We start from the raw sequence: 19,692 nt of genomic DNA, 5'->3' as shown, positions 1-19,692 counted from the left end.
AGTTTGGAGAGGCAAACATTTGGTTTGTGTCTCTTTTGATATCTCTTAAATTTCTTCTTTCTCAATATTTCTGTTGGAAGATGTCCAGACTCAGCATTTAGGTACAGTTCCAAATTATGTTAGGCATACATTTATTTTAGCTCAAATATAAAAAAGTTACATTTTTAAGGACGAGACTCAAATTTCTCAGAGTTTAGGGGCTTTGGAAGTTTTGTTTCATCAGGGTACATTTCTGTACCACTTGGAAGTTTTCTCAACTATCATTTGAGCTCACAGTATTAAAACAAGCTAAAAAGGCATAATTCTGTCTGTGCAGTAATATCATTTTTTTATTTTGATAATTGCTATTTCAACTTGACGTTGTTACAGTGACAAGTGATTTTTCCTTAAAGAATAAAAAAGAAGAACGGCACATATTTCAGCAGATGTACACACCTTCAAAGCAGCTATTACCCAGCCACAAGCCCTGTCAGAAACAGGTTGTGTGATGTCTGCATCAGTACATGAGTAATCATGTCATTCCAGCCTCCGATGGTCTGGCCTGTCTTGAGTGGCCTATCACCTGAATACTGAAAGATGTGTTTCTGTGAGTCCTCTGCTGAGTTTTGCTGTACTAGGAAACATCTATACAATCTGTAGCCTTTAGTGCCCAGGTGGATAAGCAGCAGCGGCAAGCAGCCCATGGATAGCTTGCTGTATCCCCTGGAACATCTCACAGAAAGCCAAAATGGTCCCTAGCTGCATCCAGATCACTCAGAACCACAGGTCAGGCCCATCTTTATGAAATCAACCTTGAAACTTCTTGCTCTGGTTTATGGAGTTGTGCTGCTGTGCCACCACTGCAAATAAACCATGCTATTGAAGGATGTTTTACTCTTCTTATCAGATACATGTGTATCCTCTTTCCATTATACCTTGACATATCTTTTCATGAATTTTTAGGGAGGAAAGAGAATGTGTTTATCCTGATAAACACAGATGGTTCATTTGTGGATTTTTTTTTCCCTTTCCTTAACATTTTTGGCACAGCACAAGTTTGGTTTTTAACACACAGAAAAAATCTCTATGACTGGAAGAGCATAAAGGGCTGCTTCTTTCCTGAATTTGGTACAAAATACATTTTGTGCTTCTTAATATATACTTGAAATATGCATGCTCTGAGATCCCAAAATTCATCCTCCTCAGCCCTGTCTGTAGCCCTGTAGTGCAATCACAAGGAATTCTGTTCTAGCTATGTGCTTCAAAATGTTAATTCTTTATATATGCAGAGTCAGGAACTTGGAATTTCTATCTCAAGCTAAAAAGTTGCGGTAACCTGTTTTCTCTGGATTATAGCAGATTTGGAAAACCAATTATTTTGGACAGTGCTTCCCTTCAATGATATCCTTGAACTATGTCCTCTTGTATGTAAATGTCTCAAAGAGTAGCTGATGTTCCTGGACTCGCTTAAGGCTGGGTTATAGTAAAAAAGACTTGGGAGTCTGAATAAATTTCTCCATAGATCCACAGATCTTCTGCCAATCCAGTCTTGCTGCTTAAGCATGGTGTATCTTTATGGATGTGCATTAGCCTGCTGTCTCAGAGTGGAATTGTTTGGGGTTGTTTTCCCCTTGAGATAGCTAATTTGTACCAGAAAATAAAAGATTTTTGACTATATAGTTTTTTCTACCTTTGTCTCAAAATACCTTAGTTACCTTAGTGTACTCTTTTTGTTACAACTTTATTCTTTTCTTGTAGTACATTTATAAGCCATGAGAATTAGAAGAGGAAGTTTTAGACTGGAACTTTTTATCTTTGAAATGGCTTATCCTCTTTGGGCTTCCTGCTTGTACTCTTTTCATACCTTGATACAGTTGCCACCACTGTCCCTCCTGCAGCGTCACTCTCCAGTGGTCCCATTGTATTAATTCTGGAACTGCCTCTTCAAAGTAAATTGGATCATCTTTAAGGTTCAGAGAATTATTTCAGGATGTTATTACTGTGCAAACCACTGACCTGATATTCTTTCCTCAAAGAGAATAGACTAGGTTCTGTTTCCATCATACATACTTGTTCTGCATGATTTCAGTACATCTGGCTGAAGTCAGTATTTTAGTCCGCTTTAATTTCTTTTCTGTCAAACACCTCCGGCAAATTAGGTTTAGCATTGTCCATCCTATTCCCCTTAGAATTTTAATTAGCTCGGTGCTGAATACCCAGCGCTGTGCAATTGTATGTATGTGATTTCTACATAATTATTTGTCAAAACAGAATTGCTGTGATTCCATTAAGTTTTGTAATGCATTGCTGTATATCTGCAGGTGAAGCAATATTATGGAGGAAAAAACCCCAGATGAAATCCATTCAGATGTCACTATAAAACAGATGAACTCTCAATTTTAGACTGTGAGTGTGGTCTGTGTGTCATAGGCTTATGACCAGTCATTTTTTGACTGGTAGAGAGGGAAGAAGAGCAAGGTAAACACGAACCCTTCTTTACTTGGTGTCCCTTGGGACCTGATCCAGGCATATAGGATTCTGTGCCCAGTATGCATGGTGATGCCAAAGACATAGAAGGCTGCTCCACAACCACAGCTGAAAGTTCTCGTAACACGTGGAAAGCTGGATGTGTGATTGCAAAGTAGCCACCTCTGGCTTCGTATCACATGCCTTCTGACTTCAGTGACATCCTTGGCAGGACTGGGACATGGGTGGATGGAGGGGGGGCACACAGTGCTCATGGCAGCCTTCTGCAGGCACCAGCCCCTCAGGGACCGTTCTGCCTCACGTGGCTTGGAGGAGACCTCAGGCTCTGGGCCACCTCCCGGGGTGCACACACTCAGCCAAGGATTTGGTTTCTCACTGTTCTCTCTCGCTGTACTCAGGCATGTTCCTATGAACGTCAGCAGTGATTCCCCTGGGCGAGGAGTATGTGACGACAGAGCTCACCCAGGGAGCAGTGGAAATGGTAGAAAGGGGTTATAGGGCAGAAATTGCTGTATAGGCAGTCTCGGTGTCACGCTGGGAGGGACAGAGGTCTCATCCTGATTCTCTTGGTTAGGAGAGCTGCTGCACATTCCCACTTGTTTGAATAACACAGAGGTACCGGACAGGGCACTTTAAGCCCCATTTCTTAAAGGAGATTGTTATTGCCGTGAAGAAAAGGGCATATAGAGTGCAAGTCCTCCCACCAACCGTCTGTCCTAGGGAAGACTTCTTGGTGACGAAGGGACAGGTGCCTTAGATGCATCTGAGTCCCCTTCCAAACGAGAAAGGAAAAACTGTAAATATGGAGAGACCATATGGTGCATTTTGATCCTATGTAGAACAAATGAGGCTTCATCCGAAGTCATTTAATTTTGGATACGATTTGCTTTGAGTTTCACTAACAAACATTTTCCTATGCTAACAATTTACTTGTGCATTCTTCTTGTATTAGACATTGCAGATACAGGTGCGTAGCACCGATGCCATTGTTCACTGTAGGTTTTTCAGGAATATGAAACAATTTCTGCAGAGTACCCAGGTTCGAGATATTCATAGATTTCTGTGTGTGACATACTGATGGCCAAGTACCGACTTTGTTTTTATTCATTCAAAACTTAAGTGATCCTCTGAAAAAGAGCTGGAGGAGTGGAAGGATACCTTTATAAATTACAAATTTTGGTAGAGGTCCATTGCAAATCTTCCAGATCTCAGGACAAATTGTTCTCTTACGCATCACCGGGCTCTGAAGTCAGCTCTTCTTTATCTGCACAGCCAAGGAAGTGCTGTTAGTACTTGCAGACGAGCCTTTCCTCCGCTTAGCTCTTTTTTCCCACCTTGTGGGTGGTGATGGAAAGGTATACGTGTTGTGCTTCTGTCACTGCACAGTGCAGTGTCAGGATGAAAAATAGCACCGCACAGAACTGCGAAATACAGACAGAACTAGCCATGTTTTTTCAAACCTAGAAAAATATTCTTAATAGTGGCATGTTTCTTCTAGTTTCTTTTAGCCAATGAGCACTGAAAAGAACAAAAGGATGGTGGAGAAGCATTGAAAATGGATAGTTAGTGCTACAAACTGGGGGGGGTTTTGCAGAGTTTCAATGCTGAAGCCTTTAGAAGAGAGCACTTACGGATGTTTGATTTCTTTCAGGTCCTCAGATTTTGGGACGTTATACACAAAGCTGAATCTACAGCCCGGGATTGCCACTGTTATTGACAATTTCTACATTTGTCCCACCAACAAAAAAAAGGTATGTGGCAAAAAAATGACTTTTTGTAGTGCAGCTGAGATTCTGCAACTATCTGAAGTGTGTTTTACAGGTTTTCAAAATATAGGGAAGTGGTTTTCACAAAGTTCCAGGTCACCTTAGATGAATTTGTGACATATGGAGGTGGCATATTTATTCTTGCTGAATAGTATAGAAAGGAAGAAATGCCTTGATGGACTATGAAAACTTTTGAGGCCATTGACTCCTGGAAATGGAATTTCCATGGAGCTTTCCACGGAAATGGAAAAGCAACTCCTGCAGGTTTTCACACATCCACCTAAATTCTGAGGCTAGCGCTCAACCTCTTCATCCTTTATGCACAAAGTCCTTTGCACACTCTTTAATATAAAGCATAGGGATTGGGCAGGCTGTCATCGAGAATGGTGCTTATCCTGTGAGAAACCTTAATTAAAAAATAAAAAAACCCTCTCCTTGAAACTCTTTCTTGAAAAATGTTCCTGCATCCTTACCAAACCAAAAAAGCTTTTCATGGAGCCTGGGAAGATTAAGTAGACTTTATAAGTGAGAGCCAAATCGACCCACTGAGTGTATTTACAATGGATGTTATATTAGAAGCAACAGGAAGAGTGATTATGAGAAAAAAAAAAAAAAAACAAACAATAACAACCCTTCTATGTCTGCAAAATGCCTGTGATTTAAACGGCAAGAATTGTGAAATACATGGTGAATAACACAAGCACAGTAGGTCTTTCATGAAATAAGAATTTTCTCTTGATAAGGGTCTTTTAACTCCAGTGTAATGCAGAAGCATTGATTTCACGCAGAGGCCACTGATTGGAAGGACAATGTTAGTTGTGTTTATCTGTCTGTTCTGCTTAATCAAAAATCAGTGGAACTCAGTGAGGCTGCCTGGATGATTAAGTACATATTTTATTTCTCTTGCAATTGTCACTGAAGGTTTTGTGCCCAAGCCATGGTACACCTGAGCTCGGTGATATTTTTTTAATCTGCTGCAAAGTCAGAAATTATTTTTTTTTCTTGAAGTGGAAGCACAAAGTTTCAACAGACTCAGTGTCTCAGAGATAAGATCTGCTGGTGATTTCAAGAGCAAAAGAATTAAAAAAGTCTTTACCCATTTCAGTTTTGGGAATAAAAGCTAAAAGTAAGAGACAGATGAGAGCTCTGTGGAGGATTTTTCTCGGCTCACGCAGCTACACTACAAAAGCCTGCATAGCACAGGGGGGTCAGTGACAATGTGGTTGTGCCAGTTATCTGGCACAATAAACAGTGGTAAGATCACTGCTGAATTTCAAGCCTGAAGGACACACCAACATTCACAAAAAATCTCATGTTAACCCTGTCTTCGAAAAATCTATATTCTGCTCAAGACAGTTTGAAGTTCTTAGAGATACAAAGCCTGCTCAGTAAACTAATGTCATATGGAAATCCATTTGTTAGAGAAAGTCTCTTTGGGTAGTCATTGAAGACTCTGGTTTTATGCTGAGGTTTGCTTCTGTGAAGATGTTGTTCAATAGTATACAAACAACAAAAAACAGCAGAGCAGAAAGGATTTCTAGGGCCTGTGAATGATGCCAGAGGGAGACCTATTTATACATGCAAATATACATACATACATACACACATACATGGTACAAAAATGCTGAAAACATTGGAGTTAAATTGTGTAGCCAACAGCTTCAAACTAGTCTTGGAGGTGTTGCAGTCATATGTGGCAGGTAAGGAGGAAGTCTCCACGTCGTAAGAACTTTGTCAGTCAGAAACATTTCTGGTGTTGAACTTTTGATTAGGATGCTAACTTAAGACTACCAGATGATTTCACAAAAGTTATTCAGAAAGAGGGAAGAAAATGTCTCCCTATCCATCCATTTCAGCCCAATTGCAGTAAGGTGGGATAGAACATTTAGAGCTCTGACTCCCTTCTCTGAGCTGAGCAAAGGTCTCGGGGTTTCACTCGTTCCTGATGCTACTAGACTTCAGATCGTTATGGTATGGGTTTTCATCAACCAGTTCACATCTTTTGAAATGTGCTGAAAATGGAAACTGCTGGAGTGCTGACCATGTGTACTGGAACTGAGCATGTACTTTAAATTTAAAGCGTAAGTAGTCCCATGCTACCACTTAGCATTTAGAGACTGGGAATACGCATGAAAGCAGAGATAAAAGACATTGATGGGGATTTTTTGAATGCTTTGCATATTAAGCGTTATGCTTTCATTCCGTTTATCCATTGTAGACCTCATCTGTGGAAGGATTGATAATGCAGATTTAATGCTTATCATTTCCACCTCAATGTCATCAGAGCATTAACCTTACCTGGTTTTAGCTATGTGGGATTTGGGTGTCTAGTCAAGCCCTCTCCCTCTGCAGTCAATGGAGAAACGTGGGTACCTCCAGGTGGTTCATCCTATTAAAGTCATAGTTCTTTGTAATTGTGAGAGTAAGATTCAATGATCTTATGGAGGTTACTATAAACGACTTTGTGGTGATCGTGGGTCTGAACAGAGTCTCACTGCAGCTTCCTACAGAGACATACAAAGAGATGGAAAACTATTGTTGTTTTGGAATGCAATCAGATAAAATATTTGCTAGAAGGCTCCAGTCTAGTTCCTGGACTGACATTATTTCTTCAGTTTATCTCTGCCAGTATACCAGCTCCTGGAGTGACTTAGAGTTTCACTCAACATGCTTCTGCTCTGTAAGCTGCAATTGTATCATTCAGACTAATGGACTTATAAGTGAGCTTTGTAGAGCAAGTGTGAAATCATACTGGAAACTTTCAGTCCCTATGAATTGCTCTGGCTTGCATTTTCTTAAGATGGATTGAAAAGGAGCAAAAGTTTATACATCTTATCTTCCCTACCCTGATGTTTAAGAAGTTAAAATTCCACAGAATTATAATGCTGTTCATGAAGAAGTGCATTAGCAGATGAAGAGAGTACAACAGCATCCTTTTCACATAGTGTTCCATGGAAAAGAATTTGTATTAAAAAAAAAAAAAAAAGAACAAAATTACAAGGTAAACTACAGGAATGCTGAGGAGTTTGAACAAGCTGGTGGGAGGAATTTATAAACCCTACTAAATCCATGCACAGAAGTGGCACATTCCTTTTCTCTCTTACCCTTCTATGAACAAGTTGCAATGAGTACTGTTCACGAGTCTAAGACAAATCAGGAAGGAGTTATATCAAGGTCATGTCTGCACAATCTTTTGATGATTGAGGTAAATTCACTCAGTCTGGATCTTTTTCTGGCTCAACACAGCAGAACTCTGACGCAGAAATTGTGTTGCTGCGGTTACCACAGGACTCAAGCTATGAAAGCCAGTTTTGACAAGAAATGATGACAAACCTCTGAGGGTAGAGCTTTAGAGGGTTTTGTGTATCGCTCTGAATGAGCCTTTCTGATGAAATCATGGGATGGAGGCGTGAACTGTGGCTGTATTTTTTGTGATTCAGAGCTGAATTGCAGTCAGCCAGCAGCACAAGCAGAAGACAATTGCACCTACCTGCAAAAGACCACGTAGGCTCACTCTAAATGCTATGAAACAACAGACTAATAGGCGAGGTAACACTGTAATTAAGAGTTCACGCTTCCTAAGGATACATTAATATTTGCATTCTGTCTGTTTTTAATGTAGTATAAACCTGCAACCAAAGACACTGAAACAGTTATTCTGACATGGTTTTGGAAAGTTGTAGAGTAATGAAGGTGAGTTCTCCTAGGTAAGGTCTCTGATGCTAACTTCTCCATTTGAAGCACTTCTTCATTGATCTGTGGCATAACATAGCCTTACTCTATGCAGGCCTTGAAGTGCTGTGCATTTATAAGGGATGTTCCTGCACTTTAAACAACAGAACTTACGTAATTATCTTCCTTTCAGTAATTATTCTATGCCAATATGGATCAAGTAGCGCAGGCATCCCATCATGTACCACATGGGGGAAATAACTTGATTTGTATCCTCTGTTTTCCAAAACAGCATTATAATTGTGATTTGGAAGTGATGCACATGGTTCATGGAGTATGGGATTATGCTTTCCGTAGTGTCAATCTGGAGTCAGCTGAACAAAGTAAATTCTTTCTACAGAAGACAAATGTTAGCAGAATTCAGCTTCACTGAGCTAAATTATCAACAAAATATTTAACATTTTTAGGGCATATATGCTGTTGGATGTAGAAATTACATATTTGCTTTAATTCTGTTTGTAGAATGTTGCTGGGGAGGAGTTAAATGAGCACACTGATATGCCCTACATTCAGCACATTTTCATTTTCATTGGTGCTGATGTAACTGATGCATCCATCCTTCTGTTTGTATGCTTCTGGAAAACAGGTAGCTAAGCAGTGTATATTCAGGCTTTTCATATTAAGAGAAAATAAATGTTGATTGTGCGTACACTGACTTATTAGTTAAATGGGTTGAACACTTGCATTTCCCAGCTGTCACAATAACCAATAGCTGCATGTTTTTCCAAACTAAAAGGTGAGATGACAAATGTGTATTCTTGCTTGACAAACCACGCGGAACACTTAAGATAGTAATAAGGATATAGGCTATCCTGTACAATATTTTAACTCCTGATACTTTAAAATAGTATAAATTACACATGATTGCAAAAGGGTATTTGCCACAGCTAAAAAAAATTTCCTGAGATGCAATTGGCTTGAGCAATGTTTGTAAGCACTTACAGGTGAATGCAGTCCTAAAGCATTTTGACATTTGTCTTTCAAAGCAAAACAATTGGTAGTAGAAGTTGTCAAAATGCAGTACGACTGTATTTACTTGTGAGGAATAATTCTACTCAAGTATCAATTTCCTTAGGAGCCATTCCAGAATTATCTTACACTTTTGTTAATAGAAGTTGTCAACTATGGAATATTCCTTTCAATAACCCGAGTAGTTACTTTGGGAAGGTTTCACTGTTAAATTGCAGAATATGAGTCTGTATGTTGTGATGCATCATCTTTCTACCACGATGCATTCTTTCCTTATAAGCAGTGTCACCATTCAGTTTTATTCTAGTGATGCACCACCAGAGCACTGATGTAACCTGACTGCATCATTTTGCTCAAGACTTCTGTCCAGGACTTTTCAGTTCATTTTCAGATTTTCCAGATGCTTCCAGAAGTATGCCCAGTAATCACAATTTTTTTCCACCTGTATTTCCTATGTGGAAATCCCAGAATTTATTCGCACACAGTTGATGAGCAGTTGCCTAGTTGATGGTCAGTCTGGGAAGCTATTAAACCCAAATGGAACTAAATAGGTTAAAACAGTCAGGGCTTTCACTGGGCTGTTAGCTAGGAGTCAGAGGTTCATGCAGCACCACTGAAACCAAGCTATATGGGGAGAAGATTTGACAGATGCCATTTGATGGGGTGTGAGCATGTGTATGTGGAAAAGGTATGATAAAGCTTTGAGAAGCAGAGAGTGGAGTAGTTGAAAATTAAAAGCATACATGGAACAATCACTAGGAATCTGGTTATTAGAAAAATATTTGAGCTAAGTACTGGTGAAATGGTACTAGGAACTACAGCTTTCCCTGTCTGACTGATTCCTGCTATCTTTGAGAAACCAGGGCTTTTTCACACTTTGTATGTAAGCAGGGCTGTATCAAAAATGTGTAACTCTTATGTGATTTTCGTATTCTAACTCCTTGTAACATCTCCAGTAAGACAAAGGTAGTAGCAGCACTACTGTTTTATTTAAGTATACCCTCTCTCTTAAACAGTAGACTAGGAATGAATTTTTCTATATAGTGTGGTGGAGATAGGTTTGGTTTGTTTCCCTAAAAATTTTGCAGAGACTTTCTGTGCATTTCTCCGTCCTGGTCTTCTACATACAGAAGTACAAAGGAATCCCCAGCTCTTGTTGATTAGATGCATGGTTGCCTTTGAATACTTTTCTGCATGCCTGTCTACCAAAACATTGACCCATGCAGTCTGAGGCTGCCTCTAAACATTTTTGTTTCAGTTCTGCTCCCTTTGACGTATAAATGTTTTATAGTCCAGCACCTGGAGTAGACTGTGGTCAAAGGCCACACCTCATTTAAAAAAAGAAAAAAACAGTCCACAAAAAAACCCCAACCCAACAAACTTGGCTAACAATACAAGCGAACAGTAGGCTGCCATGACTACTGTGTAGGTTTGGCATAGATGTAGGATAATTACTCATCAAGGTAGAGGGTGTGTGGGCTACATGGGTGCACACTTGAACAGACATTCTGTGGTATTATTCTATCCTGTAATTTATTTGATGTTTAATGTAGAAATCTCAATTGAAGTTTTTGAGATTGACCTTCCGCTGTGATTTTATAGCCTAATGTGCAACTTTCGCATTCTTTTGTGCTCCGGCATACAGTTATTCTAAGGAAAAATAGTCCTGTCTTTACTGCATGCTTATTACAGATTCTTTTGTTCTGTTTTTATGAATTTCCTGTCTAAAACTCATTAATCATAAAAGCAGACCAACAACTACCAAAATGCCGTAATGTTAAATTAAATTTACTGTAGTGAAGCCAAAAATAAAAAGGCTAGTTGGTGGGAGTACAACATAAAAAAGATTTATGTGAAAATGGAAAAACCTGTGAGCAAGTGTTAAGAGACCATTGTGCATACGATTCTGTACTTGAGACACATCCATTTCCCTCCCAGTAATTCTGGGAAGAGAAGGAATCCAAGCATCATATTTTCAGCAAGGTTTTATTTCCTATTATGATGAGCAGGGGTCATTGCTTGGAGAAATAGGAGTAGTCAATCAAGAGCATAAAGTAGAAAGCAGGTCTGAAGCTCCCTCAGCACCTGCGGCAATGTGTGCTGCTGAGTGGGTGGCTGGTCAGGGAGGAGCCGTAAACGGGAAAGCGTAAAGTTCCACACTAGAAGGTTTGTAAGATCTGGGATTTTGATTTGGTACGTCTAAGAATAAGGGCAATTTTGCAAAACTTAGACCAGGCTGTCGTTTCAAATTTCTTTATTTTAAAATGTAGATTCTTATACTTAGGCCCATATCTAAATCTGAGCCTGATGCCAGAGAAGAATCCAAGGTGGGACGACAGGGGGTGGTGCAGGACACTAGGCAGGTTGTATGTTTACCTCGTCCCGCCTGCCTCTGGGCTCTTTGGCCTGAAAGGGCTTCTTAATTCCTCCTCTGCTTGAGGAAACAACTAGGGGGAAAACCAAAATCAACTAATCAACCGAAATTGTCTGCGGTAGGTCGCTAGACCTGAGTGAGACCTAGGCTTTTCTCCAGCATAACAGAGGCTTTCTTGTGTCCTAGCTAGAGCTACAACTGTCTTCAATCAATAGCTACGAGGACCATGCACAGCTTTTTTTAAGGCTATGCATTCCTATCATCCTGGAAGATTTTCTGATGCAATATGGAGCTTGTAGAATTAAATATAACGAGGCAAATTACAATATATGGGATAGTGTCCAAAGGAGAAGGTGTCCATATGAAAAGTGAATAGAGAGTTACCGTTCAGGGTTGCATGAAATCTGTGACAGATAAAACCAGAAAGGAAGAGGTGGTTAGATCAGTGGAAAGGAAAGAGGAGAAAAGAGAAAGAAGCTAGTTGTAAAGAGGAAATGGTAAAGGATTAGTAACAAGCATCTTACAGTACTTAAGTATTTAATTGGTTGCCCTGTGTGCTAGGATGAAATGGATACAGTTAGGTCTATAGAACAGAGTCAGGTTTCTGCTAAAACTGGCATACACAAGATGAGGCTTTTCTGTGATTAATCTGGATTGTTTGTATCTATTGCAATTGTTCTCTGTGTTGAGATTACTTTTGTCTAATTATTTACTGAGCACCACAACATGCCTAGAGGCTTGTATCAAGGTTCCCACGTTACAGAAGGGAGGAAATCGGGAACTCTTTTCATCTTAACGCAGAGTGTAACCACAGCAATAACTAACCACTAGGACAGTGTTAAGGAGGTTATATGAAAACTTCTAAACAGTATTTGAAGAAAGATGAGTAATACCATTCAGGAGGTCTGCAAGGACAATGTACTGTAGGCATATTCCCCAGACAGCCCAAAAATAATGGTGTAGTGTGTTTGAAACATATTCATCATGCTTGCTGATGGATCTTCTGCATCTCCTGGAGACTTGTGTGTTTCCTCCTCATTTCCCCAATGATGGAACAGCAGCACGAGTCCCACCTTCACCGCTTCATGCTCTGCTAGTGTTTTCCAGTCTACTGGTGTGTCAAATTCTGCTTCTCTTCGCTGCAGCTGTTCAACTTCCCTCTGCTCGTGCCGACCACACAAACTCCTCTTGCTCTCTCAGGAGCAGAGATGCAGCAAGATTCTTTTTCCCCAGAGTGTGCATGGAAGCACAGTGGAAATGAGCGGGGTTTAAATTGCTGCCACAACCATTTTGCAGGGCTGGCAGCGTGCTCGCCCCACTGAGAATCACCGTGGCTGCTGCTGCCCCCCTACATGGCTAGGAGTAAAACTGCTGCTTAAACCAGTCAGCTGCTGCAATCTTGCTGTCACAGCACTGATATTTGTACAGGACTCCTAAACTACTGTGAAAGTTAAGTATTCCGGTGATTTTGTTTATTGCACCCTCTAAAACAACCCTCTGTGGCATTTACTAGACAGGATGAATCTAACTGTTTGCTTACCTGTTTCTAATTCTGAAATGAGCCCCATTCCCAGTAGCCCCAGCACCCTGCAGCAGCAAACTTCTCCTGAAAAGGCAGGATGAGTGTGACAAATACATTTTAATCATGTCCTTCTCATGCAGCCTGTACCCATTTATTTGAATATAGTAATCAAAAAATCATGCAAACATAAAACAGGATTTATTTTATTTATTTTTTTTCCCACACTATGTTTCTGTCAGGCAGACAAAGATTCTTACTCCTGGAAACTGAGATCTCTGATGTTTAACTAAGCCACCTCTGAAGCCTTTTTGACAGTGGCCTCTTTCAGTCTCTTGGTAGAGACAGATTTTTTCCATCTGTGGGAGCAATGCACTAGGTTGCCGTCATCCCTTCATACCAGAAGACTGCTATCAGATGAATGGTGGATTCTTCATAATTCCTGATTTGTGTTTGAGGTGGGATCTTCTGCAAGCTTGTTTTGTTTTGTGTCTAACCAATATTTCTCTGTCCTCATTTATTTTCATAATGATTTTTTGCAACCTTTCAGCACCTCTTTCTGTCCTTCCATCTTTTAATCTCTCCAGTACTTTCTTGGTTTCCTGCTTTTCTTTCTTCCATTTCTGAGCATTACTCCTTTTTACACCTCACAAGTCATGTCTAGGCCAAATTAAACCGTCTTCTTTCACTGTTACAGTTACTGAAGAAAAATATTATTTAGAAGAATGTAGCTAATGGTCTATGTTTCTATTAAAAAATCATAATTTTCTTGGGATAATAATAAAACTGCTGACACATCCCTAACTGTAATTCATAAAATGAATCTCTTCAACAGCGGTAGTGGGATGATTTGATCAGGGAGCTGTTAGCCAGGAGACCTGACTTCAGTTTCTATGACCTTGAGCAAGCCTGAGCCTCCCTGCAGCCTGACTTCCCATTGCCTCACACCTTGTAATATCATTTGCCTTGTACAAAACCACTGTGACATGACATGATTTGACAGACTACCTCGAGGCCAGATTACAAGCTTTTTGCAAAAAGTACAGAATTAGTCTGGTTTAGTTTCCTTATTTATAAACTTAAGACAATAATACTGAAGTCTGCAGAGCACCTGTGATCCCTAAGTAAATGCCGAGTATTTTTATGGTCCCATTTCAAGAGGAATGCATATTTATAAGGTATTTTTTGTGTCACATCCCTGCAGTACTGAACAGCATTTTAAGATTTGCAGCATGCTGAAAGTAATTGTTATAAATATGTTCCTGTGTTTTTCAAGATTGTTTAGCACTTATCAGGCATGGCTGGTTCTGGACATATGTAATAATCTGAATATGATGGTAGCATTTCTATTCTCACACAAATGAGTTAATTAAACTACCTGCCCAAAATGGAACAGGATTAATTTCTGCTGCAATTGCTGGGTCTACGCTGTACAGGTTTACAATCCTATTCTCAGTCCTCTAAACAATATTACCAGTCTTGACATTGAAATGGAGTCCAGATTTGACTTTAAAATGCTCTCGCTCTTTTCTAGAAGACACTGAGTCTACACGAGGAGATCTTGTGGAAAGGTCTGGCAAGGGAAGCGCCTCAGGTAGCACTGAGGGATTGTGGAGTGTTTATCTTGCAAAGCTTGGTGCCAAAAGCGGACGACGGCTAGTTGCATAAAAAGCTGTGCTTTCAGTGTAACTATGACTACAGGAATCAGACCGGGATCACTGGGAATAAGCAAACATCTCCTGTCAATTTAAAATATTAAATGTACTGGTGTCGTTCTTCTTTAGTGTTAATATATGTCCTGTGTGTTTCATTCAGCCATACCTGTGAACTAATTCTTTTCCACATTGCGTCACTTTGTAGGATTTTCTGTGTCTAAGTGCTTTTACAGTTTGTTTGCGATGCAGCACAGGCAGACTTAAATTAGGGTGGGTTTGGCGAAAGGTTCGAGTCTGTCCAGGAGAATAATAGTGTCTCGCTCTTCGTTCTTTCTGTGGGCTGCAGCAAAGGCAACGGTTCTGTTGCTGCGGCTGAAGGGTCAAGAAATGCTTTTCTGCTCTGCAAGGTGCTCTGAGAGGAACAGATCTGGACCTCCATTTTTTACATCTTTGCTAGGTGGAGCTCGGGGATACAGGGTTTCTGCTGCAATTTGGGATTGCAAAACCCAAAGGCTCCTCTGAAATTCTCTCACGCTGTATATTATTGCAAGGTCCAGCCATAACTTTTCACTTGACTTAGGCAGACAAAGTCTATAAAACTGTCCTTTCTGGAATAAAATGTCGTTCAGGAGGTAGTAATGTTCCATTCTAATATTGCTCGGTATATTTGTAAGACCACATTAAAACCACTTGTGAGTTGTACTTTGCCATAAGGTCTCAAAATTTTATATGCACGTAGATGATTTGGTGTCTCCTGTTAATAGCTTTGGGAATTCTGAAGAGGTTATAGGATTTCCCTTTTACAGATGTGGAAACAGAAAGATGTAAATTACTTGCCTGGGAAAGAAATGAGAGAAATTTAATAATATGCCATGTGTCTAAGCCACCTTCTCAGCTTCAAGCGCAAAACTACCCTTTTGCCTCTCAACAAAATAATAGATTAATTAAAGCAAATGCATTTTTACCAGTTCAAGAGAGAGTATAGGCTTGTGGAAGGTCTATTGATGCCATAAATATTATCAGCAGTCATATATGAAAGCTTATTTTTGAAAAAAATCAGAATGGTTAATATTTCCAGAATGAAGGACTGAAATATGGGAAATACTTTCAATGGTAAGATCATAATTAGCTTTAAGCAAGGACCAAATAGATTTTTACACTTTTTGGGGTTATTGTTTTGGAAGACTGAATAGATAAATGCACAGAATTTGAAGATGTGACTTCTGAGCCAAATTTCATAGTAACTTTATAGAAAGCTAATCTGTGATGATAACGAAAAAAGTTTTAAAGCTTTTCTAAAGTGTTAGAGACAATTTGAAATGCATCTTTAAAACGTTACACTCAGGAAGAAAGAAGGGACCTAAATTTACCTCTAGGACCTTAATTTTAGATACTCTGTTGGAAAACATTGGCCCTGTGTTTCTGCACAATTCATAGAATTCACTTTCTATTAACACATATGCTATAAACCAGTTACCATGTAAAACATGGCTGAGTTAGGATAAGGTCAGAAATGTTTACCAGTACTCTGAAATTTTCAGAAAAAAATTATATCTTGATTTACAGATGAATATTAAAAACTTGGAAAAGAGTTGATGTAGCCATGATAAGGAAAATAGATGAGATTAACTGAAATATTTTGTCTGAGTTGTGATCCTCTAAAATGTAGTATGTCAAGGTTTACTTATAAAAATAATAAATACTCCAAATGAAAATTAATATTTGAATTGGGAAACTTGTCAAAATTAAAATGTGTATTGGAAAACATTGACTTTGCCACTTCAGCATTTTCTGGCCAAAATTTATTTTTTTTTTGAAAGTGCCCTGGCATTTTAATAATTTTAATTTTTAAATTTTGGAACATTTTGATAGCACACTGGGTTTTGTTTGTGGTGTTTTTTCACCCTCTTTCATGTCTGCAGTCTCTGACTGGAGCAACTACTGCAGGTTGTCAGCGGCTGACGTTGGACACTTCGCTGTTCCTTAAATACTACTGTGTCACCTGCCACTGCCTTAAACCCACGTTCACAGACATAAACTAAATAACTCCCAGTTAAAATCCAAGGAGAGGCTAAGGCTCTAAATGTTCATGCTAGCAAATAAGTTTGTTTAAAAGTCACCAAGTGATACGGTGGCAGAACCCTAGGGTCCCCCTTTCTGCCTTCTTTGCAGGTCAGTTTATAAGCTTCAGCTAACAAAATTACCCCAGAGAACACTGCAGTTGTAAACTGGCAATGATGCCTACTGTGGTGGGGGCTACAGGCTTTTACCAGAAATCTGAAAAAAAGGTCTATTCTCAAGGCTGTAGCCATTTTTAGTAGATCATAGAAAGGTGAAGAATAATGTAAGAATGCACAGTAAGTTTTCAGTCCACTTTTTAATCCAGTAAATGTATGTTGATAGCTGCACAGTAAGATGTTATTGTGCTTTTCCCCCGAAGGGTTTGATTTTCCAGCTTATTTTGATTTCTTAAGGAACAACAAAAATCAGGAGGAAACCTCCAAATTAGGTTTGCCCAGCTCTGTTGTAGTATACTGTATGGTAATCAGGGGTACTCCAGCTTGATGACGTTTCATCTAGGGCTATTGTTTAACAGTGTACAGTGCTGCAATCTGGGCTTTCCTGTGTTTAGAGTATTGATTTTTAAGATAGGGAGAATTGCAATAATAACCTGGGGAGGTCTGGCATCACTGTGACCTGGTTTGCTTTTATTCCTTATGGCTCTAGGCAAAGCAGTCAGTTCCCGGGAGTGGTGAGCTGCTGGAAACGGCATGTCTCTCCCCACTTTGCTTGTGTGGAAGCCCTGAAGAAGTGTTTCCCTGGTGTGACTGGCTCTCCCTCCAGCTTTCCTTTCCAGCTGATTTCCATTCCACTTCTTTTTCTCCTCCCACCCATCCAGTTGCAGATTGGCCTGGAGGGGACTTTTCCCGGCACTCTCACCCCAGGAGCAGCAGCGTTCAGCTCAGCCCGTATTGCTGGGCAGCCTTGCACGGGCACTGCTAACAACAGCAGTATCAGAAGCTGAGAGGGTTGCATGTCAGCTGCAAAATTGTATATCAGATGCAATTTTGGTCAAGAATCACCTCAAAATGGTGCTCTGCTTTCACAGTGTATTCTTTCTTTCCTTAGGACAAAGAAATGTGCTGGCATTATCTTGTTCAAATCTCTATGTAAATTCACTTCTTCCCTTCCTAAAGCTCTAGGGTATGAATCCTGTTCACACTGGGGTACCATGGTGATGGGTGGCTTCCAAATACCAAATACAAAAAGTGTGATAATGGTTGCTGTGGTGTTCTTAATCCCCTCATGATCCTCTTTATATGAGACTAGTTCTATGTGAAGAGCCTCTGATCCAAACTAAATGCTCTCCGTGGCAAAGGAATGACAATATGGGGAGCAGTGGTGCCGTGTGGAGCTGAGCTTGTGACCGATGTCAGTACTCCAGGTTTCTAAAGCGATGTCACCAGATGTCTTTGTAATCTTGGATACGTTTACTCCATCTAAAAGACTCTTTGTAAATGGGGTTCTCTCACATGAATGAGGTTACTTACCGACTATTTCGGAATACAGTATATTGTCAATATTTGTTCATGATATGTAATGGTGGGTATGCAATATTTATAGTCTTTCCGTAAGGATTACCGTTGGGAATAGCAGAGTCACAACTGATTGCCTCAGCTGCTACTTATAAAAGCCAGCTCAGTTACCATACCTTGGTTGGAATAATCTAGCCCGGCGTTCAAAGTATATTACCCAGTAAACATAATGCAGTTGATGCCTATTTGAAGAGATCTCACTCATTTCAAAACTCTCAGGAGACAAAATAAGTTATTTGTGTGGCTGAATTGCTGAACAGAAGAGAAGCCGTTTGTTATCTGAAGTAACAGGACAGCATATGTTTCACTGCCATGTGGCTGGCAGCCTAGAGCCTTGAAAATATGTTCTTGTCTTCAGGGGAGCATAGACATCAACTTCGTGCATCTCAAGAGGTGTTAAAACAACATCTGATGAGTCAAGTTGCAATCAAATGAGCCTTACCAGGGAAGAGCAAGCAACATATTCAAGATTTTGGCAACTGCCATTTTACCTTTGCCTTTTTTAATCAGAGAAAATCCTCTGTGATTTCTCCAAGTTTTATTGAGCTATACAATAAAGAAAGTTGCCCTGAGCTATTCTCTCTCTCTCACCCAACCATCTTTAAAATTTAACCTTAGAAGTAATGTGTTGGGTTTGTGTGGCAAGGTTTTGGTAGCGGGGGGGCTACAGGGGTGGCTTCTGTGAGAAGCTGCTGGAAGCTCCCCCTGTGTCTGACAGAGCCAATGCCAGCCGGCTCCAAGACGGGCCCGCCGCTGGCCAAGGCCAAGCCAATCAGGACCTCTGTGATAACATATTTAAGAAGAAGAAAAACACTTAGGGGGAGAGCTTTTGCAGCCGGAGAGAGGAGTGAGAAGATGTAAGAAACTCTGCAGACACCAAGGTCAGTGCAGATGGAGGGGGAGGAGGTGCTCCAGGCACCGGAGCGGAGATCCCCCTGCAGCCCGTGGTGAAGGCCATGGTGAAGCAGGCTGTCCCCCTGCAGCCCATGGAGGAAGGATGAGGGGGTGTAGCGATTCCACCTGCAGCCCGTGGAGGACCCCACGCCGGAGCAGGTGGAGGCACCTGAAGGAGGCTGTGGCCCGTGGGAAGCCCACAATGGAGCAAGTTCCAGGCCGGACCTGCGGCCCCGTGAAGAGAGAAGCCCACACCAGAGCAGGTTTGCTGGCAGGACTTGTGACCCTGTGGGAGGGACCCCACGCTGGAGCAGTTTGCTCCTGAAGGTCTGCACCCCGTGAGAGGGACTCCATGCTGGAGCAGGGGAACGATGAGAGGAGTCCTCCCCCTGAGGATGAAGAAGCGGCAGAAACACTGTGTGATGAACTGACCGTAACCCCCATTCCCCGTCCCCCTGTGCCGCTGAGGGGGGAGGAGGTTGAAGCCGGGAGTGAAGTTGAGCCCGGGAAGATGGGAGGGGTGGGGGGAGGTGTTTTAAGAGTTGATTTTATTTTCTCATTCCTCTACTCTGTTTTGCCTAGTAATAAATTAGATGAATTCCCTCTCTAAGTTTGGTCTGTTTTGCTCGTGACGGTAATTAGTGAGTGATCTCTCCCTGTCCTTATCTCGATTTTCTCGTGCCCCACGTTGGGCGCCAAAAAGACTGTGGTGGGTTGAGCC

The 19,692-nt window shown here is 40.7% G+C and overlaps 1 protein-coding gene across 6 annotated transcripts in view; it reads left to right on the top strand.

Moving 5' to 3' along the window:
* SORCS2 (sortilin related VPS10 domain containing receptor 2) overlaps positions 1-19,692 on the top strand; it is a 562,341-nt gene that overhangs the window by 322,431 nt on the left and 220,218 nt on the right. For all 6 annotated transcript variants that reach the window (XM_054823228.1, XM_054823227.1, XM_054823226.1 and 3 more), the window contains exon 3: positions 4,118-4,217. In XM_054823228.1, coding sequence (XP_054679203.1) covers positions 4,118-4,217 — 100 coding nt within the window. The remainder of the gene's footprint in view (positions 1-4,117; positions 4,218-19,692) is intronic.

This window comes from Grus americana, chromosome 4 (genome assembly GCF_028858705.1).
Source record: "Grus americana isolate bGruAme1 chromosome 4, bGruAme1.mat, whole genome shotgun sequence".
Classification (NCBI taxonomy): Eukaryota; Metazoa; Chordata; class Aves; order Gruiformes; family Gruidae; genus Grus; species Grus americana.
Note: the sequence above shows the minus strand (reverse complement) of the source record. Positions and strands in the feature narration are given on the sequence as shown.